The 23,224-nt window shown below is 40.0% G+C and overlaps 4 protein-coding genes across 5 annotated transcripts in view; all 4 read left to right on the top strand.

Moving 5' to 3' along the window:
• The window catches only part of appa (amyloid beta (A4) precursor protein a), a 35,266-nt gene extending 21,985 nt beyond the window's left edge, over window positions 1–13,281 (top strand). For both annotated transcript variants that reach the window (XM_053314641.1, XM_053314640.1), the window contains 10 exons: window positions 3,747–3,880; window positions 4,867–4,941; window positions 5,080–5,238; window positions 5,949–6,077; window positions 6,181–6,280; window positions 7,229–7,441; window positions 7,601–7,654; window positions 8,243–8,334; window positions 9,726–9,872; window positions 10,468–13,281. In XM_053314641.1, coding sequence (XP_053170616.1) covers window positions 3,747–3,880; window positions 4,867–4,941; window positions 5,080–5,238; window positions 5,949–6,077; window positions 6,181–6,280; window positions 7,229–7,441; window positions 7,601–7,654; window positions 8,243–8,334; window positions 9,726–9,872; window positions 10,468–10,569 — 1,205 coding nt within the window. In that variant the 3' untranslated portion in view covers window positions 10,570–13,281. The remainder of the gene's footprint in view (window positions 1–3,746; window positions 3,881–4,866; window positions 4,942–5,079; window positions 5,239–5,948; window positions 6,078–6,180; window positions 6,281–7,228; window positions 7,442–7,600; window positions 7,655–8,242; window positions 8,335–9,725; window positions 9,873–10,467) is intronic.
• Window positions 1–23,224, top strand: part of adamts1 (ADAM metallopeptidase with thrombospondin type 1 motif, 1) — an 87,800-nt gene that overhangs the window by 40,728 nt on the left and 23,848 nt on the right. The gene's annotated exons all lie outside the window — the stretch shown is intronic.
• On the top strand, window positions 15,465–17,448 carry LOC128354408 (tubulin alpha chain-like). The gene is made up of 3 exons (XM_053314647.1): window positions 15,465–15,625; window positions 15,715–15,863; window positions 16,425–17,448. The coding sequence occupies exons 1-3, from the start codon at window positions 15,505–15,507 to the stop codon at window positions 17,403–17,405; spliced, it is 1,251 nt and encodes a 416-aa protein (XP_053170622.1). The 5' UTR covers window positions 15,465–15,504; the 3' UTR covers window positions 17,406–17,448.
• Window positions 18,532–21,935, top strand: atp5pf (ATP synthase peripheral stalk subunit F6). The gene is made up of 4 exons (XM_053314650.1): window positions 18,532–18,582; window positions 19,810–19,979; window positions 20,859–20,983; window positions 21,714–21,935. Exons 2-4 carry the CDS (start codon window positions 19,810–19,812, stop codon window positions 21,740–21,742), a joined length of 324 nt encoding a protein of 107 aa, XP_053170625.1. The 5' UTR covers window positions 18,532–18,582; the 3' UTR covers window positions 21,743–21,935.

Genomic DNA, 23,224 nt, shown 5'->3' with positions numbered 1-23,224 from the left:
GCTAACCTCAACCAGCAGCTCACTGGTCTGATATGTTGTCTCCATCTCCGATTTGTCTCTTAACTCTTACTTATCCTCGTTGTGTGGTAGATACCAGATATTAACAGCTGCTCAAACGTTTCCTGCTTGGTGTGCTTCTTTTCTAGACGTTCCCTATATGTCAGCATTTCTGGCTAACCTTTTCTTTTTCCTCCCAGTCTGTGTGTGCGTTCATCAAGCACATAATTGTGTTTTTACTAAAAACAGACTCTAATTTTACCGTAATCCTTGGTGGGTTCTTGAAGCCACCAACTTGATCATTTCGTACACACACTGTAACCTTTACTGCTATGATCAGATCAGTCCTTCTAGCCAACCTTTCTAGTGTTTCAGGCACATTTACATTTCATAATTAATTAGTTTTAGCAACACTGGATCTATGTTATTTTAGCTTTTAGCAGTTGCTATGTTCACGTCATAGCTACATAAAGCAACACTGGTTACCACATGGCTTTTGTGAATCCTCAGAAAAGACTTGAAGCTGTTGGTGCTTGTTAAAATTAAGTATTTACAAATTGTTTATGCCCTAATATCCATTGTTAGATACAAAGGATTCATGTTAGTGCAGATTTTGAAATTCTGTCTAGAGGTTGAATGACAGTCATAACAGACATGACAGTACATGCTGCCCTTTGGAGCATTTACAATAACTACAGTAATTTCTATGATTACAGTCATTTCACGGGTATAAGCTTGTACGTTCCTCTAGCATATAGATGAGGTGTAAAATGATTTAGCAGTAATCCTCACCTTGCTGCACATTATCCCTCACATCCCTGACGTGTTGCAGGCTTGCTTACATTATTCCGTTCCTCTCACTGAGAAAATTCAGCTAATTCGTTTCATTTGCTTTCAAATCTGATGTCAAATTGGCCGGCTGCTATTTTGAAAACGTTGTAATGTTTCCAAGGTGATAGGAATGAGAAAGTCATCAATACATCATTATGCACTCTCAGAGGATACCCGCATTCTTAATCAGATCGTGACAATCACTAATGATTAGGATGGATTCTTTCTGATTGTTCACAGGTATGGCCATTAGAGTTTCTTAATAATGAAGACTTTAAAAGACAGAGTGCCTTTCAGTGGGCCTTTCTCTGTTTAAGCCAGATGTGATCACAAAGTCAACTGATTGAATTTCACTCTTGGATTGCGATCCTATTTTTCCCCTGGCATGTTTTTCATTGCCAGGAGACTTTGTGTGCGTGTGAGCGTGTGTGTGTGTGCAGAAGTGGGGGTTGTGTGCCATAGACGGGAAGCGGAAGGCAGTTTAAATGTTCGGCTGTAATGCTGATTTCAGTGTTGTGTAAGGTTCAGTGACCTTGCTCGATATGCGTGTGTGCAAACGTGTGCGTGTGTGCGTCCCAGTCACGATGTGCACGATCCGCCCTGCAGCAAAAAGGACCCACGCCATCTCTGTCTTCCTATATTTTGATCTCATTTTAACCACAGCGTGCGTGTTTAGATGTGTGGGTGTATGAGCATGTGTGTTTTGGTTGGAGATTTCTGCTCCATTTGGTATAGTGGAGGTGAGAAAGTGCTGCAGTGTCTTTTCTCTCCCCGCCACTACACCAACACACACACACAAAAACACACTCTATACTTGTGTGGGCAATTAAGAGTTAGGCCTATTCACAGGCAGTCCCAGCATGGCTGCCATTTGCTGAAGTGGCTTTTTTTTAATAAACACAGCATTTTTACAATAATAATCCATGTAATGTTCATTAAGCACTAAGTCACTTTTATGTGTTTGCTCTGTATCGCTGGTTGGTGCAACTTAATATTAATTCAGTGTTTGCACACTTATTGAAAAGCTTTTGCTATTCTAGAAAGTTCTTGGGAAAGTCCTTCAGCACTCAGCAAGTGATGCATTTTATTTTTAGGTTGTAACGTTAGTGGTTTGCCCAAAATAAACAGAGGGACTGAGAAGTTATGTGGATAATAGTCACAAAAGTTCTAAAAAAAACTTCATCTTATTCACTCTTTAAAGTAATAAATACATAAAAAAAATTCTTTGACATTGACATTTCAGACACTTATGATCGTGAATTATTACCATTTGCACCATCTGATGGGTGTAGTGTCATAAAGCTGTCTTACATATCTATTGTAGGATGTGTAGCTGAAAGTAGTGTGCATGCTATGGGTACTGTCTTTTTATTCCATTGTGGGGCATTTTGAGAGCAATGCAATACATTGTTCATTATAAATGACACTGCTGTGATTTCTTAAAAACACTGCAGCAGTGAATGTTTAATAGCACTTAGAAATTTGAAAGTCTAAAAAATAATAACTGGACTGACACTTTAAATATAGTAGACAGGGGTTTAATAGTTACCAAAATGACACAAAAGGAACATATTTTAGGCATGTGCATATGTCTTTCTCTGACATTTCTGTCTCCAGCTAAAGCGAAAGGAGTTTAAAAAATCAACAGAAACCTTTTCACAAACTATATTATTTTTGATAATCAACAGACCCAATCAATTTCCAATTGTTTTCCTGCATTATAATGGCGTTCATCTCAAATACAGATATTTCAAAACCTGAGTAAATAAAACCAAAACTATGTGCGTAAGTGACGAAATATTCTGTGTAGTAATTTGGGTGACTGATCCTTTAAATTATATCGAGGAACAGACAATGACAGAACACTGGGCTTAGGTCAAAGTGAATAACATCCCGTCGTTGTTTTTGTGTCTTGTGCAGTCATGCGCTCTTATCAGACATAACCAATTTCACATGCCGTGCGACCTTCACACATACACACACACACACACACACATACACATACACACCACCAACCCTTTTTTACTGGCATACTTGTGAAAGATAATCAACTTTCCACTTATTGAATCAGGGTTACACGCAATAAATAATCCATTTATATTACTGACAGGTAAGGCTACATTCACAATACATCTGGCACTGTGGGAAAAATGCCCGCCCTCTCTTTCATTTGAATAGGGGTAGTGTGTTTAGGCATGGAGTGTAGCAAAAAAACCTGCAGTGGGAGAAGTTGAACCTGTAAAGCTTTTTCTGATACACCACCTGACATCACGCTGCGGTGGTCAATCACATAAGCTTGCGATCGCACTGAAGACGGCAAAAGGGGAAAAGAACTGTGTTTACCACGTAGCACTAAAGTTGTACAACCTTGCTTTCAGTTTCCCTGAGTCATGTTAGTGCGACCACCAGCAAGAGAGAAAGCAGCAGTGGTCAAACAAGCTAGAGAATGAATGAAGAGAGGGAGCAGCAGTAGCAAGAACAAGAAGATTTTACCATCTAACGCACAAATAAACAAGCCCACACCTGCGCACAACCCTGCGGGAAGGTGCAACCTCAATTCATTGTGCGCTCTTGAGCACACAGGATGAATCTCAGCACCACTGTTTTGGCATGAGAGCCGTATCACGCTTTGAATGAAGTTATATAAATGAGAGAGGGGTTTTGTCTCTCTTCTACAAAGAGACTGTGGGTCATCTGAGGCATTCACTTGTTTGCTTTTGGAGGGTGCTGGCTTCCAGCTATAGCTACTATCTGGTTTTCTTTCTCTCACAATCTCACCCTAACCCAATTAACCCATGTTTGGGCCCTGTGTTCCATGTTTGTGTGTGCGCCGAGGCAATAGAGCTAGTAGCAGTAAAAAAGATGTTTCACTTAAAAGTCTTTTCAACTCACTGTCTCCTCTTTCCCTTTTCATGTAGTACCCACAGCCACGCCCAGCTCCCCCGACGCCGTAGACCACTACCTGGAAACGCCTGCCGATGAAAACGAACACGCCCACTTCCAGAAGGCCAAAGAGAGCTTGGAGGCCAAACACCGTGAAAGGATGTCCCAGGTACTGACTGAGAGTGAGAGTGGAAGAAATGAAAGGGAGTATATGAGGAAATAAGGATATAAGAAGAATGTAGGGTTTTTATACTTTGACTGTTGAGGGTTTTTTTAATTTAGCAGTCACTACACACACATGAATTAATAATGGTGGCTATGCAGGAAGCAGAGAGGAGGATTGTCTTTGTGGCAGGGAGAGAACAGACATATTTCTATGAATAGAAATTGAAGGGAAGAGAGGTGTGGCAAGTAAAAAGAATAGGTGCATTTGTTAATCCCTCCCGGGTGAGCCGACGGAGCCAATTCTACATTAATTGTATTCTTTAATCACCCGGTTCGCTCACCGGTGGAAAGCCAGATGGTCCACAGCAACAGTTTCCTAAGCTCAACACAAGGACACTAACAACCTTGCACAGAGCTAAGAGCGACGTTTTCTTTCGCCAGAGTTTGTGCACCGCTCCGGATCACGGGTAGCTACGGGCACACAGCATCTTCGGATTTCACACAGTTGACTTCATCCTTACAAACTCTGTCAGGTCATGTCTCTGGTAAAAGGCCTGAGGTGAATTAACGACTTCACCTTGTAAGTCAGAGAGGATTTGAGCCGAGAGGATGTGCAGTCATCTTTCTGAGATGCTGGGAGTGAAAAAAGGAAACCAAAATGTGGTGATTTTTCTTTACGTAACATATAAACCTCCATGATTTAAAAAGCAGAAACTCTGTCGTATCAACGTGCTCAATCTGAAAGGATTATTTACCCAGACTGGAAAGGATCTGATGTTTACTCCTCTGTCGCCCAGATGTTATCTTTTCATAGTCATGTAAACTGTCAGATTCTCCTCCATTGAGACAGTCATGCGATGATCACATCCTCTCCACAAAGAGCAATAAGATGTTTCACTCAAGTGTAAAATGAACCTGTGATAGAACATGCAACAAGATAAAGGAGATTGGCAAAATCTGATGTTTTTCCTTCCTCGTCTTGTACTCTAGGTGATGAGAGAGTGGGAGGAGGCTGAGAGGGAGGCCAAGAATCTTCCACGCCCTGACAAGAAGGCTGTCATCCAGGTAAGACATGCATATATTGGACATATAATAAACCATGCAAGGTTTTCAGTGCCCCTTCATCACCCTGCATGTTGTGTTATGCGTGTTTGTGTGTGTGTGTGTGTGTGTGTGTGTGTGTGTGTGTGTATGTATATGCAGCGTTTCCAGGAGAAGGTTGAGGCACTGGAGCAGGAGGCAGCCAGCGAGAGGCAGCAGCTGGTTGAGACCCACATGGCCAGAGTGGAGGCTCTGCTCAACGACCGCCGCCGCCTGGCTCTGGAGAGCTACCTGACCGCCCTGCAGCAAGACCCACCCAGGGTATGGAGCACTGCTCTCTTTTCCTTTAACAGATGCAGATGACTGACAGTATTTAATGATCAAAGGAATAAGTTTTATTCTCCTGCAGAGCTGACTGTTCTCCTGACATTTCTCACCTTTTTATAGTTGCTTTTAAGATTCTCTGGTATTCATCTTGTTCCTTTTTCTGTTTTGTTTATTTTTAAGTGAGATATTTTTATGAGTCCTTTTGTCTGACCTGTTGCAAAACATGAATAATTTAAGTCCTTTGCCTCTATGTTTTGTCACTGTGTAAATATACATAACAAATGTAGCCTTTTATTCAGTACATTCCTTGTAAAGTCATACAAAGGTTTTGCATTGCAGTGTATGAATTATTTTCTTATATCCTGACTAAACTTGCATGTAAATATTTAATAGACTCACACAGAACTCAAACTAAAGCATTTGAGACATCTGATTGGTGCCTGAGGTCATGGAATGGCTATAACTTAACCTCCTCTTCTGGTTCACAGCACAGAGAACTGAAAAGAAACAGTGTAACTAACTGATTTGGATTGAGATCATTTAATAAACTTAATAAATGATATGTAGTAAACAGGATCCTTAAATAAATAAATAAATAAATACATTCTAAAAGTGTATTTTCAGATCCAGACTGTCCAGGAACACATCATACGTGCTTTCTCTGCTTTTAACCATCTGTCTGGTTCTCTCTTTGTCTTCTGCAGCCCCGTCATGTGTTCAGCCTGCTCAAGAAGTATGTGCGTGCCGAGCAGAAGGACAGGCAGCACACCCTCAAACACTTCGAACACGTCCGTATGGTGGATCCTAAGAAAGCTGCACAGATCAGACCTCAGGTACCACCACACACATGCCACAAATCTCTGGTGATCAATTCCACACATTTAAGTAAATCTATTCAGTTTGCTGTTAACTTGGATCTGCTTGTGTATGTGATAGGTGCTGACCCACCTGCGTGTCATTGAGGAGCGTATGAACCAGTCTCTGGGACTTCTCTACAAGGTTCCAGGTGTGGCTGATGACATCCAGGACCAAGTTGGTGAGTGTTTGTCATTTTGCCCCATTGAGACATCATGTTTTCCTATTAGCTTCACTCAGTTTGAAGCATCACACATATCTGGTGCTCTTGGTGAATTTATTGAAGCAATTAAAAGTGAAAAGATCAGAGCAAAATACAAAATGAAAAATGAAGGCAAAAAAAGCACTAAAGTGATAAGAATTGTATGAATATGATTTTTTTAGATCCTGCTCACTGTGTGTCTCCTGACCCCGTAATGAGAGAGATATGGAGGAAGACACACTGTCCTGATTGTGTTACATGTAACAGAGGGATTGAGTGCTCTAAATTCCAGCCCCCCCAAAAAACATTTTTTGTTGATAAGGCCATTGGAGCCATTTGGCCTAATTCTTCTGTTCAGAGTCAAATGAAACTGTTTGCTGAGAAGATAAATCCCCCATCCCTCTATCCCTCCCTCCCTCCCTCCCTCCCCTGTATTTGCGAGGTTTCTGCAGGTTTTTGGGTTTAGTGGAGTTGCATGCGTCACGCAGCCATCTGTGTCTCTGTCTCTGAGACTGTCACAGTCTGTACTGCCCGGCAAAACACACACATAAGAACAAACATACACAGAAGATAAAAAAGCACCATTCAGTTATTACTAGGTACTAGATCTTTTTAATAAAACTGAGCTGAACATTTCTTAGAGGCTGTCTGACCCTTCTGATCTGTCTATTTCATTGCATTGGATATTTTATTTTAAGTTTTATTTTTATTTTAAGTAGAAATATGAATCATCAACCTTTTTAAAGATTATGTCCTTTTTCTTTTACTGTAAAAGAAAAAGAAAAATGATTCATTCTTTTATTGTCTGATTGTCTCAATGAAAAAAGTTTGATAACCCCTCTCCTCTTTCCACATTTTGCTCTCTTCTGTCATCCTTTCGTTTGTCTCCTTTGACCTTCTTTTTGCCTCCTCATTGTGTCTAATCAGAGCTCCTGCAGAGGGAGCAGGCGGAGATGGCCCAGCAGCTGGCCAACCTGCAGACGGACGTGAGAGTGAGCTACGGCAACGATGCCCTGATGCCCGATCAGGAGCTCGGAGACGGACAGACCGACCTTTTGCCTCAGGAGGACTCACTGGGCCTGGGAGGAGTTGGCTTCATCCACCCCGAGAGCTTCAACCAGCCCAACACTGAAAACCAGGGTACTTACTGCAGCACTCAGCTATAGATAACACAAGCACTAATGGCAAAGAGCAGCAGCTATATTTGGGTTGCCTCAAATTTGTGTAGCTAGGAAAAAGAGTTTTGCTCATATTTCTTGTGCTATAAAATGATACCATGCTCTCTCTCGCTCCCTGTAGTTGAGCCAGTGGACTCTCGCCCCAACCTTGACAGAGGCATTCCTACACGGCCAGGTTGGTGCATTATAGTGATTTGGAATATGTACATCAGATGGATTGAGGTTAAGACTTGCAGATATAATATAGCAATATTGGAGACTCTGGTGCTTTGGCTTGTTAGTCTTATATAAGCAGTAATGATCAATAACAGTACAGTATAATGTACTGTTCCTTAACAATGCTTTCTTTGTTAAAGTATCATTCAGGATAATAAAAAATGTTTCTTCAGGTTAAATACAGTCTGTTCTTAAAAAACTGTCACAAGACAGTACTGAAGGAGGGGCTAAAAGGAAAGTCAGGACAGTATTTTTCCACTTTCTTTCTTTCTCTGAGCCATTATTTGCACACAGTCAGCTCCACTTGACCTCCAGTAAGGCGCCAGCTGGTTGTTAGATTTGCGATGCAGCTGTGGGGTTTATCCATACTGTTTATCCTGCACTATACGTGCCATATTTAATTCATACTGCCGTTATATCCAACACTCTGCTGTTGGTCCTGCGAGTTTGATTTCAGCAAGTGTGTGAGAGAGAGAAAGAAAGAGAAGGAGAGAAGCGAGCAAGTGTCACCATCCATAATAGATGGTACTTTTCTTTCCCTTGCCAGTGAATGGAATGAAGATGGAAGCTATTCCTGAACTCCGGATGGAGACGGAGGACAGACAGAGCGCTGAATATGAAGTTCACCACCAGAAACTGGTAAAATAAAAACACATATACACCCAAACAAAGAGAAGCTCACACTGACAGATATGCAAAATCATTTGAAATCCAGTGGTTTATTTATAGGTATAGGTTAATGAATGCAGACCACAAACGAGAACAAAGGATGCATTTACTGACACATGCAGGCTCACCCTCTGCCCCCTCTTAAGCATACACACACACACACAATCAACACTCATGTCCATGGCTCCACTTTGTCCTCGTGGTAAACTCCCAAGGTTGTCGCCATGGAGACAGGTGTCCATGGAGACAACTGCAATAATGCGTATAGTCTTGTCTGCTCTTTTGAAATCCTCTGTCCTTTATATCAGAGCTAAGTTTCCTGTTTCCTGTTTGTCTTTTATCTATTTTTCTGGTCAGCTACAAGTTCTTATACTAAAAATTATGAGACTCTAACCCAGTTTTGCGCTCATTCAATATTCTCTTTCGATATTGTAATACTAGCATAAAAACCTCAATCCATACTCAGTCAAATCCAAATCCGTGTACCTTACTCCTCTCACCTAAAGGCTTTAATCCGTTAATCCCTACATTTTATTACATATCACATTTCTTGCATTCACTATGAGCAGTCAGTGTGTTAGGCATCTCCTTAGCCCAACCACTTAATTTGGTATTCACAGTCACCCCAATCAGCATTCTGCAGATTTATTCGGGAGGAGACTCACCAGCCTAAAATTAAGTCTACACTCACTGCAGCGTTAGACACAAGGCAAAGGTGGGAGTGCTGAGATGTCAATATGCATTTTTGTTAAATTATCTGTAGTTAAAAAGATCACAGTGGTGTTTTGAAGTTTGTGCCAGCTGACTGGGTTTCTTTCCCCATTATCCCTGCTGGTGTGCGCACACAGTCAACAGAGGTGGAGCTATCAGGATTTTGTAGCCCTTTCCGAAGACGCCATTTGCTCCTATTTATTCTTGTGCTGTGTGAAAAATGAGATCCACAAAGCAGTAGTAATCCTTCAGAGAACCAGGAGGCTTCATTTGATTTTGTGAGGGGTTGGGGGAGAGAATAAAAAAAAAAAAAAGTAATCATGTGTATTAGGACTGCGTCACATTTGAGCTGAGTCATACTCCATCAGGGCTGCTTTATGTAGTGCTCTTTCTGTAAATCACATGAGACCAACATTAGGAATTAAAGTCAGAATGTTATCCTTCAGAAATGAGTCACCTTACAGACATGGTTATGTCCATGTGGTTTGTGGTGCACCTTTGTTCCTTCATTGGTTTCCTAGAAGAAGAAACATGACAGCTATTTCTATGCTCTATCTATGATGCTCAGGTTTAAACTTTGGTTGTGACTGACTGGTCACCTGACAAATGTCCGACCTTCAACTCCACCCCCCACCCTCCCCTCCTCCTAGGTCTTCTTCGCTGAGGATGTGGGCTCCAACAAGGGCGCCATCATTGGCCTGATGGTCGGAGGCGTCGTCATAGCAACCGTGATCGTCATCACCCTGGTGATGCTCAGGAAGAAGCAGTACACCTCCATCCACCATGGAGTCATTGAGGTGACAAACAGCTGACCTGTGTGTGTGTGTGTGTGTGTGTGTGTGTGTGTGTGTGTGTGTGTTTGTGTGTTTGTGAGCGTGTGCTGTGTACAAGCTGTTCTGTGCAGCAGTCAATCTGGTGTGTGGGGGTGCGACGATGTGCACGTGCATGCACATGTAAGTGCATGCTGTCTTTCAGTACAGCACAGTATATGTGTTTTTATCAGTGTATGTATGAGTTCCTTCAGTCTTAAAAAGTCATTAATATACAGAACATAGCAAAAATCTTTTTTTTGGTTGTATCTTCTCACTAAATATAATTGGATTAACACCCGTTACCAATTAATTTCCTGCTTTCCCTTTTCTAATTATCCTCATTTATCATTTCAGAACTTCCATTAGCAGTTTAATTAAAAATGCAGCGGTTATGGCAGCTTTATTTCTCTATCTTTGTCAGTTACTCTTAAATTCACATCCAGGAACATTAAAAAGGTCGTTAAATGTCTTCAATTTGTAGAATGTTTAGATTATTTTTATTTTTATACTTGAACGAGTATGTGTGTGCGTGCGTGCGTGCGTGCATTACCTCCCTCCTCACCCTCTGGCTCTCCTCCAGGTGGATGCTGCCGTCACCCCCGAGGAGCGCCACCTGTCCAAGATGCAACAGAACGGTTACGAGAACCCAACCTACAAGTTCTTTGAGCAGATGCAGAACTGAGGAGAATGTCATATCTACACACATACACATGCACACACACACACACACACACACACACACACACACACACACACACACACACACACACACACACACACACACACACCCACAAACACAAACACACATAAACATACATCTCCTCCCAAACAGCAAGCACCTCCCCTACCCCTCCCCACCTTCCCTACCCCCCCTCTCCCACGTCTCCAAAAAGGCAGTGTGGCATAGATCATTGAGTGACTGAAATACTCAGTCACAAGCATACTGTAACAGACTGTAGCCAGGGTTTCTTTCATTTTCTGCCTGGGCGGACACCGTGGCCAAGCCAGTTTGCACCAAGTTTGTTCACTTTATTGGAGCAAGACGCCTTTTTAATTAAAGAAAGGGGGGTTTTATATGTTGCTCCGTCTGGGCCTGCTGATGTATGGTCAAAGCCCTGCCCAGTGCATCGAAACAAACCCAAAGGGGGGAAAGAAGCGCGTTCTCTCTGCACTGATTCAGGGCCAGTGTATAGTTTTTGGCTTGGGACGATTTTAGGTGTGGACTTGTGTAGGCAAATCTGGCCACTGATCAGTAGGATTTTAATGCGCTCCGGCCGTCTGAGCCTCATTTATAAAAAGTGGTTGCAAGCTGATGAATGAAGTTGTCAGAATCAATCATTTGAAAGCACACTTTTTCACCATATGTTCATTGGTTCATTTGATTATATTCTTCATAATGATCACATTATGAAACATAGGCTTAAATCAAGCAATGTGATTTTTAAAATTTTTTATAAATGAGGCCCAGCTTTTCTCCACCTACTGCACCACTACTGCACTCACTCTACAGTCTACACTGGAGTATAAGTGAGCCTCCTCTCCCTCCCCCCCCCCCCTTCCCCCTCCTCCTTCATCCCTCCCTCCATCCTTCTTTTCTTTGCGCATTCTTACGACAGCTGGGCTGTGTTAAGTCACACAAGGCTCTTTGAGGATATCTGGAGACGCTGATAATGATGATGATGATGACGATAATGAATATGTCGACGACAACAGTAGTAATTATGTATTCCGAATGAGCTGTTTTTATTTTCGAGTTTTTTCTCTATCGTTTCCAATTTTGTTTTTCAAAAAAGAATGAAAACGGAGAAAAAAAGAAAAAAAAGAAGTCAACCGATGTAAAGTCCTTTTTTTAAATTGCGTGTAATGTACTGAAGTAATGCTGAAGTCTTAGCTGTTCCTATGTAGTGCATGACAACAATGACAACAGGATTTGGAAAAAAAAACAACAAAAAAAATAACAAGATCTTTAACGCTGCTCTCTCTCCCTCGAGATCCTTTCTCACGTATAGATTGTCATTCTAGCAAGATTGTACATTTAGTATCTTCTCGTGATCACGTGACATCAAACAATGATGAAAAATATATATAAATCTAGATGAACGGGCTCTGCTTTGATATCATGTAAAATACACATTTAAAAGAGATCTGTGATTTTGGACTTTAAGTGTGTTCTTCATTTCTTTTATTATTATTATTATTATTATTATTATTATTTTTTAACCATGCTACGTTCCTGAAGCTGCAGGAGGGGGGCTGGCTTCATCTCTGTTTGTATATTATCATTCACTGAAATATATTGTTTTGGAAATCCTTATGAGTAGAGGGGGCTCTCAGACATCACCCCGTTTGATTTTTGCTTTTCTTTTTTTTTTTTTTGTTCGACTCATGTTACAGTGTTTTTCTTTGTGTTTTTTTTTTTTTTTTTCCAAAAGGGCAAGATGTGAGAGTGAAGGTTAGAGAGAGCAGGAAGGGGCAAATAGGAGGCATGGGGGTTAGAATTATCTCTGCGTGTGTGAGTGTGTTTCGTCATTTTCAGTCTGGTGTTTCGTCCAGTTGTAAGCCGACGCCGTCTTTTTTTTTTTTTTTTTTTTTGAATTGGTGGGGGTGGGGGTTCTGTAATCGTTTTGCTTTCTGCTGATAGAACAGGTGGAGTTCTGAGAGGAGGATGAAGAGGAGGAAGGAGAAGGGCAAGGTAGAGAGGAAGTGACTTGCAGTTCTGGATGGATAGCCAGGCAGGCAGTCTGTATATATATATATGTAATGGATTTTCACCGCCCCCCCCTCCCCAGCACCTCCCCTCCACCTCCCTCCTTCGCCTTCCTTTCCCTTCAGGCATGCTGCTCACCTCTCTGCCATCAATGCACACTTGACTCCTCAGAGGCGGAGCACTGTAGTCTGTATATAGATGATAGGCGTTCACCATCAAGAGAGCTTAGAGCCAGTTCGGGGTGGGGGGTTGTGTGAAAGCAGGGCTTATATTATTCTGAAGTAAATCCAAGTTAACAGCATAGTAGGCAAGAGTCCCCCTCCCCCCCCTTCATTCAACCTTTATCCTCATACAGTCCACCATCTCAACATTACATCGAAAGAAATACAGTGTGACCTCTCACTCGGTTAATACGTCTGGAGTAAGATCTATGAGGAAGCTGTGGGTGACATGTACATTTTGGAGGCTGCAGTGGGGTGGGTCCATGGTTTTCAGAGGGTGCTCATTAGAAGCCCAACAGAGGGCAGTAGAGTAGAGGAGGAAGCAGGATTTTCTTTCTATCTTTTTTCTGTGGGTTATATATTGGTTTTGTTTTCCACTGTGTAATATTGTGCAGGCCATTTGCATTGACTGGGAAAACGCTTTCTACACTGTATTCCATAATAAAGTTTTGAATGTACATACAAATTCTTTGTCTTCTTGTTTTTGCCAGATTACTGTATTAAACATGACAGAGTACTTTTGTTTCTACAGTCATTGGATATAACATGATAGTAATGTATCAGCTTTGTCTACTTATTTAATACCAGTTTTATTCTAATAAATGTATGGCCTTAAATATTAGACAGGGAATAATAATGTGAGCACTGATACCATGAAATGTGTTTTTCTTTCTTCTTCCCATCCTATAAGGAGGTCAGAAGTCAGTTTCAGTCACAAACAGCAGACTGGGAGCTGACAGTGTACCGCTCTAGTACACATAAGAGGGCAGATGCTTCCTGATACAGATAAACACAGGTCATTTTGTTGAAGGTTAAATTATTTTGTGTTAAAATGAAATCAAACTACATCCCAGTGGTGGAAGAAGTACTCAGGAAGAGTATTGGTTTTGCAGAAAATAAGGCTGACCGACATGTTAAATAAATTCAGTCAATGCTTGAGCAGCAATTTATTATAGCTGCTCGAGGTAGAGCTTGTTTGAACAGCTTTGTAAGGGTCATAAGATACATCTGAGGGGTTTTGAGGTGATAGATTGGTAGAAAGGAGGAACAAACTTGTGCTACATACATTTGGATTTATATTCAGAACTTAATTGTATTTTTGTGAAATGTCTCTTAGATGGGACTGCAAACAACTCATACATTTGAAACATGACAAATAGACACATATACATTTAAAATCTGAAAATATGTTAAATAAATGTAGTGGGATGCAATGTTTGGGGAATGGCAATTGTTAAATGCAGTAAATCATGGAGAGTAATAGGGGAAATTGCAAATCTTTTACATATAAAACCTAAATATGAACTTGCAACAGCTTACAAATCACACATCTTACATCTTTCATCTCATGAGATGAATAAAACAGGCAGATAGTATCATTTGACCTCTCTGACCAGAACAGATTTGTGTTTAATAAGAGCACTTTGCCTCAACCACAAATGAAGCAGATAACTTTATGAAAGAGATATCAATTACATTTCTAGTCTCAATGTGTTAAATCACTAGATTAGATATCTGAGAAGGGGAGGTGATTTGAATACTGTCTCACTCTAAATGGAGAGTTATTACTCTTCAGACTCTGAATCAACAATATAATATTAAACATTTACTGTAAGGAAAAAACTGTTTTTAGCTTCGTGATGGTTTTATTAACAGGTGTGTCCTTCCTTGATGTTATTTGAACCTGTTAATATTTATAAAATGCCAATTTTGGTACAAAAAATTTAAGATTTCTTATGTATTTATTTATTTATTTGACCTTATTACTATATATTCTTGAACAGTGCTGTTGATTATGATATATGTGATGATGAATCTGATGTCATGTTTATATATAAGATGTATGTTTTGAAATGTATGTTTTTGATGCATTGTTTTTTGAAGTATGACTTTTGTATTCTATGTATTTTATTAAATCAAGAAGAAGGGTCGTCATAGCAACTGATAGCGATTCATACAAACACTGTTTTAATTTAGCCAATAGAATAAGGGCTCGTGTGCCTGCCGACCAATCAGAATCATCAGCGCATTTCCGGGGCAACGCTAACTCCTGGTAATTGTTATTGAAGCAACGAGCCAGCAGCGTCTTTTATTATCTTCTGAAGCCTTGAGGAAAATGGTGAGTTTATATGTGAAGTTGTCATATGTAGTTGTTTTACTTAGCCGTCAATTAACTAAACTAAATTGGCCGAATTTTATTTGCCAAAAACGTAGCCTCAAGGTTGAAGCTAGGCTAGCATAATGCTATGTTAGCTGAAAGAAAAGTCAAGCGTTAAGGCGTAGAGCAGCTTCATGTTTGTTACATTTATAGATAAAGTGAAGCTTGATAATATTTTTGTTTCTTCAGTGTTAATAATAGTCGACTCTAGAGACAACATGGTGCCGCTCAACATGGTGCAGCTCAAATAACGGTGGCGGGAGTAACATGTAGCATAGAGCAGAAAAGTAGCATTATAGAGAAAAAAATATATATAAACACAAGTGCACTGTCTTACAAAAAAACCCAAACAAGAACTAAATGTGGCCATTGAGGTCAAATTATTCAAATTATTGTTCTTTACATTACAAATGACCTGTTTTCCTCCAGCGTGAGTGTATTTCAGTTCACGTGGGTCAGGCCGGGGTCCAGATTGGCAACGCCTGCTGGGAGCTTTACTGCTTGGAACATGGGATCCAGCCTGATGGACAGATGCCAAGCGACAAGACCATTGGAGGAGGAGATGATTCCTTCAGCACCTTCTTCAGTGAGACTGGAGCAGGAAAGCACGTCCCTAGAGCTGTTTTTGTGGATCTGGAGCCCACCGTCATCGGTAAACTCTTGACTTAATATAGACACCATAGTTACCTTCTTGATTTTGCTTAGTCAAACCCTTGACTGATTTTGAACCTGTCTCTTTAGATGAGGTGCGAACTGGGACATACCGCCAGCTCTTTCACCCTGAGCAGTTGATCACAGGCAAGGAGGATGCTGCTAACAACTATGCTCGTGGACACTACACCATTGGGAAAGAGATCATTGACCTGGTGCTGGATAGAATCCGCAAACTGGTGGGTAAAGTCGTAATATCGCGCAATCACGCACAGATCTCTAGATGTGCTGTGTAGGTGTCTCGCGAGACCACAAGGTATTTCAGTGATCACGATATTTCGACGATGTTTACAGCTTTAGCAGTAGCATCAGAGTAAAAGCCATCAGGTAAGTGTTTATTTTAATAAACTCATGGTGTACTTACAAACTTTTCAATGCATCGATTTATGAGTAAAGACCCTATTTGTACTACTATAGAAGTTTGATAACAATCCAGGCATTATTAGTGGGGTAATTTACAAGATACACTGGTGGTCCCGTTAGCGCCTGTACTAAGCCATTCGGCTGATGGCTCTAACTCCACTATGAAAAGAAACGGCTGAGGCCCTGATTAGATAGACCTCATGGTGCATATGATGCTAGGTCGAAATTACGCCGAACCATTGCTTTAAGTAACATTATATTTCTATGTTCTAATAACTGTTTATCTGCTCTAATTCCCACTAATAGGTTTCAATCATCTAAATAACAAACCTGTGTTTCTTCTACTTGATCAATGTCCAATGCTCCTCTGTCCTCAGGCTGATCAGTGCACTGGTCTTCAGGGCTTTCTGGTCTTCCACAGCTTCGGAGGTGGTACCGGTTCTGGTTTCACCTCTCTGCTGTTGGAGCGTCTGTCTGTAGACTATGGCAAGAAGTCCAAGCTGGAGTTCTCCATCTACCCTGCCCCTCAGGTGTCCACTGCTGTAGTAGAGCCCTACAACTCCATCCTGACCACCCACACCACCCTGGAGCACTCTGACTGCGCCTTCATGGTGGATAATGAGGCCATATATGATATCTGTCGTAGGAACCTGGATATTGAGCGTCCCACCTACACCAACCTGAACAGGCTGTTGAGTCAGATCGTGTCCTCCATCACTGCCTCTCTGCGTTTTGATGGTGCCCTTAATGTTGATCTCACAGAGTTCCAGACCAACCTGGTGCCCTACCCTCGTATCCACTTCCCTCTGGCCACCTATGCTCCTGTCATCTCCGCTGAGAAGGCGTACCACGAGCAGCTAACGGTGTCTGAGATCACCAACGCCTGCTTTGAGCCTTCTAATCAGATGGTAAAATGTGATCCCCGGCATGGAAAATACATGGCTTGCTGCCTTTTGTACCGTGGTGACGTGGTGCCAAAAGATGTGAATGCTGCCATCGCCACCATCAAGACCAAGCGCACCATCCAGTTTGTGGACTGGTGCCCTACTGGTTTCAAGGTCGGTATCAACTACCAGGCACCCACTGTAGTCCCCGGTGGAGACCTGGCCAAAGTCCAGAGGGCTGTGTGCATGCTGAGCAACACCACTGCTATTGCAGAGGCGTGGGCTCGACTTGACCACAAGTTTGACCTGATGTACGCTAAGCGTGCCTTCGTCCACTGGTATGTGGGTGAGGGTATGGAGGAAGGAGAGTTCTCTGAGGCCAGAGAAGACATGGCAGCTCTGGAGAAAGATTATGAGGAAGTTGGGATGGACTCTGTTGAGGGTGAAGGAGAGGAGGAGGGTGAGGAGTTTTAAGAATGAGTAACAGCACTTCCTGAACAGAAATGTGTTTATTATTAGCGTGTTTGCAGTTGACTCAAATAAAAAACCTACCTCTGGTAGGGGTGCCTGAGCAGAAAATTCTTTGTTTTGTCCATGAAAATGCGGTTAAAGCCATGTGTTTTATCACATATGCCATGGTCAGTATGTTCCTAAATACATCCAAATTGAAATGTATTAAAATTCCAGTTTAGCTGTTTTCTGAATAAGAAGCTAAATAAAGTTCCTGTGACATGAAGCTGTGTGTTCATTTTAGTTTAGTTTCAGATAGTTTAGATAGGTTAAGTGTTATTTAAAACACCCACCATGTTTACATACTAGTATTGAAACATTTAAAAAAAATTTTTGTCAGATTATGCTTGAAATTAAGGACTATATTAAGGATCAAGGATGTTATTTTGGTTAATTTTTCCCAACATATTTACAGTATGTACCAGGTTTCCAGGCATCAAACAAATTTGGGCCTTATGTGTAAAGTCTGTATTGTTTATAATTTACGGTACCTGAAGATTTTTGCCTTGTTTTAATGTATGAATGGTATGAAGACTTAGAAACAGGATTTGAGGATTTGCATATACTCAGTGACATCTAAAACACAGCCTCTCAAAAAGCCCCACTTGTTTTCCCCATGAAGCTGCTAATTTTGTTTCAAATGACCAAAATTACAGTTATTTTGCTGTGACTATAACAAGAAGTGAAGCGTGAATGCTTTCATAGTTTGTGCCCGTCAGTTGGTTTCATGTAAATTTTCAAGTTCCAAATCCTATTATTAATTTTGGCTACTTATCTCAAGAAAAAACTAAACTAAAATCTAGTGACTTTAAAAAACAAAACAAAAACACCTTTATTCTAATTGAACAGAATATATAATAGAATAAACAAAGATTGTACAATTCCAGTTCATACATACATACAGGATACATTTTTTTTGAAAGTATAATTAGGGTATAATAATTCCAAAATAATTAAATAAATTATATATATATTGTAGAGACTCAAAATAATATGTTTTATTTCAATTAAAAATAACCTGAACATAAATGGGTATAAATATGACATCATTAGCGCCGCCTTTCCCTCTATACCACATCCCCCAGAATCCACCGCGGGTCGTCCACATTTGGTGTCTCTGCTTCTGAGTGTCAAACCCAAGGTGAGCTCCCACTTTTTTCATTTTAATGCAATGCCAGTTATTTAACACTACTCTGTCTGTCATGTGTTAGTATATAACGATAAATGTGTGTTCGTGTGTTTAGCGTGTGTAACTGTAGCGTGTGGAGCGTGACAAACGACGGAGGAAATTGTTTGTCTGTAGTGTCTGCTAATGCTAACGCTAGCGTAGCTCGTTAGCGTTAGCATTAGCAGCTAACTTAGCTGGACTGCACCTGACCTTTGTCGTTGTGAAATGATTAATGCAAGTTTAAACTTTAAATTGACAGCAAAAAGCCACTTAAGTGCAGCACATGTTTAGCATTTAGCCAACGTCAAGTGGCGTTATGTTTGCACCGTACTGGACCATAGCTAAGTTAGATATGCTAACTTTTGAGCGTAATTGATTTGCGTCAGTGACCCTGTGTAAGGCGATGTAGTTTGTGTAGGTGACTGAACCCTTCAAGGTAGAATATACACATTTTAAAGCATTGTAACTTTTTTAACAGCATATCTATAATACCAAACATTTCCTCATAATGCAGTTATGATATTGTTTCTCAGACACGATTTAAGATGTAGATAACATACTCTACAATGAGTAATTTGTGCCTGATATGTAATTTCCATGAAGAAAAGTTACATTATCTAGTTTAAATCCTAAAATATTTCAACTCCTCCCTCATAAAACATAGAATATATGCATGTGTAAGTGTTTTTCTTGTAAGAAGTTTAATTGTTGCTTTTGACTATGAAGTCAGTCCCCAAGGTGCACTGGAAGCCCCCCCCCTCTCATACTTGTGGGAGTTTAATATTGGATCAGGATTTGTGCCAAACTATTTGTCATGTCACAATTCATGCTTGCAGGCCCACCATTTTTTAATGAGCGCTCAGAAACCTTCCTTGCAGCAGATAAAAGTGCAATAAAACCCCTCTAGTGGTCACCAGCCCTGCTCCTGAGAGCTCCAACACACCTGATTCTAACGATTGGCTTATTATCCAGTAGCTGAAGCTTGTCAAGGGCTTGATAACGAGGTAACTGAGACACAGGTGTGTTAGAGTGGGAAGATACCTCAAACATGCAGGGTTGGTAACCACTGCTCTAGTGTCTCTGAACTGTGAAGCTCAAATATCCAACTGTAGAAACAAGAAGAAAACACATTATTGGGTAGAGGCAATTTATTATTTTTATTGTATAACCACCTAACCCTGAGGCTTTGTTCTCCTTCAGATGGCACTTCATCGGTTATTCCAGCTGTCCTCTCTGCTGCGCTCCGCTGTGGGCCTGACTCTGCGAAGGAACATTGGCATGTCTGCAGTCGCCTTCAACAAGGCCAAGGACCTCGACCCTGTCCAGAAACTGTTCCTGGACAAGATCCGTGACTACAAAACCAAGAGCAAGTAAGTTGATCATGCACAATGCGTGTCATAAAACCCCTGACCAGACATGTTTAGTTTCATCTGATTAGAGTTCAGATAGAAAAGGTTCACAAAGTGGACCTCCAGCTTAGTGAAACACTAACTTGAAATATTATAGAAATATTTTGTCTTCTTTGGTATGCTTTTGTCCGTTTAATAGGGCTGTGCAATACGACCAAAATCTTAAATCCTAATATAGATCATTTCATATCATTTAATTTTTAAATATGTATATACATACAGTAAATCAATTAATAGTGCCTGGTGTGTGTGCCACCATACACACTCTCGCACACCCCGTCCACCTTTTGCACAGATTAAATAATTCTTGTTGGCATTTTATTTGCTAAGCTTTTATTGTACTTACAGTAACATAACAAGTGTGTAGTTGTTGACAGCCAATGACAGCAGAGACTCTCACTGAGCTGAAATGAAACGAGTGCACATAAATTTGTTAAATAACATAAATAAACATAATCTCTACTGAATTTTGCTGTCATTTATGGTTGTGCTACTCTGCTCTCTGTGGTTCACCGCAGGCGGGGCTGAGCCCTCTGTGCTTCACATAGTCAAGCAGATAAGTACTGCAGCTACATTTGTGATTTCACTGTAAGTGCAACAAAAGCTTCTCGTGTAAAAAACCAACAAGAGTAATTTATCTGCACAAAAGATGGACAGACTCCAAGTGATGAAAAATATTGCTGTGAGGAGTGTGAAATAAATGATGGAAAATAATATAAAATGATAAACATATTTATATCACCATATCAAACAACCATGCTGTTTAATCCCCAACCCCGCTCCACTCATCACCGCTACCCTCATCCCTTGAACATTTATTTGCTGCCTTGGCTCTCCCAGGGCATCCGGCGGTATTGTGGATGCAGGACCCTCTTACCAGAAGAACATGTCTGAAGAGATCACCAAACTAGAGAGGCTATACGGCGGAGGAGACCTCGCCAAGTTCCCCGACTTCAAATTCGCAGGTGAGTTTCTTGCTAATGTTGGTAAAAGTGTGACATTGCTTTTTTTTGGTCTCTCTCCTGTTCAGATCTTAGCTTAATATTTTTAATAAAAAAAAGAAAAGATTAAAATTTAAACTTTATATAACATCTCTATCCTAATATTTTTTTATATGAAAACAAAGGAATGTTTGAAATTGATATTCTAGTCAGTCAATGCAACACTAAATAATTTGGCAACAACACAAATTGTTAATGTCACTCCTTAGCCACAGCTTTAACATTGACCTTGGTGCACTGATACACAGCAGAGCCTCTGAAGGACAGAGTGACCCAGACAATGCATTTCTTCATTTTTAGTCATTGATAATGACATTAAAACTACTCATGTCACAGAAACTGTTGAAGCTTATAATAACACTTATGGAAGTTACTTTGTCTTTTTTTTAATGCCTTTTAGTTTTCCCTATCATAAATTGTAGTTTTTTACCACTGGAGAGATGTGCTGTGATTTGTCTGTGTCTAAATATAGTGTGCAGATGGTGACACCACCAAAGCAAGCTGGCTGTCTTATTGTGTTTGACATTGGTTTGAGAGCTTTTTATATCTGAGCTTCACAGTAATTTTGATGAGGCTACAACCAGCTACTGTCTATATGTATTTTTGTAGTCTTTGTCTAGATTTTAGATAAAATGTCTTGGGAAATTACATGTCGAATGTTACTAATGTTCTCTGTATTTTTTGTTTTTTCCAGATCCCAAGCTGGATGAAGCAGCCAAGTGAATGCTGTCCTTGTTGTTAATCTCCTACATGTCATCCATATGTTGTATTTAATAAAAAAGTAGTGGATTGAATGACTGCTTGAAAGGGTTGTAAATTAAGCTGCTTCTGGTAGCTTTCACAGTTGCTGTGTTGAACAGTGGTTATTGTTTATTACAAAGTCAAATATCAATAAATAAAATATTCAGATCCTGCCTATCATTTGGAGTGAAATGATAAGATATACTACACATTTAATTAAAAACAACTTAATATATCTTGAAATATATTTTTATCTGGCAAGTAATCATTCTAGAAAATTGAAGCATACATTTAACTAGTGTCATATCTAATAATGTTTTTAAATACATTTGTTAAAGCTGCAGTTGGTAAGTCTTATAAAAGTAACTTTTTGTCATATTTGCTAAGACTGTCACTATGTAAAGACAGCATTACATGAAACTAGTAATCTGTAAAAAAAAAAAAAAAAAAAAAAAAAAAGGTCTATTAGATATTTTTGTTTTAATGGTATTCTAAAGTGTTTCTTTTCAACCAATATATGCTTAAATAATATATACATCTATATATCTATAGAGATCTATCTAAAAATGTATATCTATACATATATCTATATAGATATATATGTATAGATATGTCTATATCTATACATATATCTATATAGATATGTCTATATACATATATCGATATATCTATATATACATCTATATATCTCTGTATATATAGAGAGATATATATCTATATATATATAGAGAGAGATATATATCTATATATATATATCTATAGAGAGAGAGATGTGCAGTTCAGTGATAAATCTAAATGTTGGCTGACCTAGATTTGCTGTCGCTGTGATTTTGGTCTTGAGAGTACTGTATCATGACAGGGTCAGAGGTGCATTTAAGCTTCTCCAGGATTAATATGTGAAACTCACCATAGTGTCAGATGGGGTAAGTTTCCATCTGACCTGTTGCCTTTGTGCAGCACAAACTTTAATGTCAAACTCAGGAAATGTACCAAGCAGTAGCTCACTGGGATTTGCAGTAATTCCAGAGATGCTACAGATGAATAGAATATGTGAACATTCTGTGAAATGTGCTTGAATGCCTTGGTCATAACTAAATCTCATCCCTCTCATTCCCTATTTACAGGATTTAAAAAACGTGTTGCGGAGGACTGTGAAAACATAACTTTAATCATCATTTATAGAGGCTTTATCAAATATTCAACTGGAATTTGGGGTTTGAACTCTCGCTCTGGTGCATCAAGCTGTCAGTCAACCTCTCTCTGATGCTCCATGCCTGTAAGGAAGAAATGCACTTGAAAGATATAGTCTTGCTTACTGCACTTATGTATTTCCCTCAGAGCCTGTGAGCATATATGTGATGTGCAGATAAAAAAAGATGCAGTTAGTTTGTTGAACAAGGCAGTTACAATTAACGATTATTTTTATAGAGATTAAACTGCCAGTCATTTTCTTAATTAATTGTT

This window comes from Scomber japonicus, chromosome 24, assembly GCF_027409825.1.
Source record: "Scomber japonicus isolate fScoJap1 chromosome 24, fScoJap1.pri, whole genome shotgun sequence".
In the NCBI taxonomy this organism is placed as follows: domain Eukaryota; kingdom Metazoa; phylum Chordata; class Actinopteri; order Scombriformes; family Scombridae; genus Scomber; species Scomber japonicus.
The sequence above is the reverse complement of the archived record's forward strand: the minus strand, read 5'-3'. Positions and strand labels throughout refer to the sequence as shown.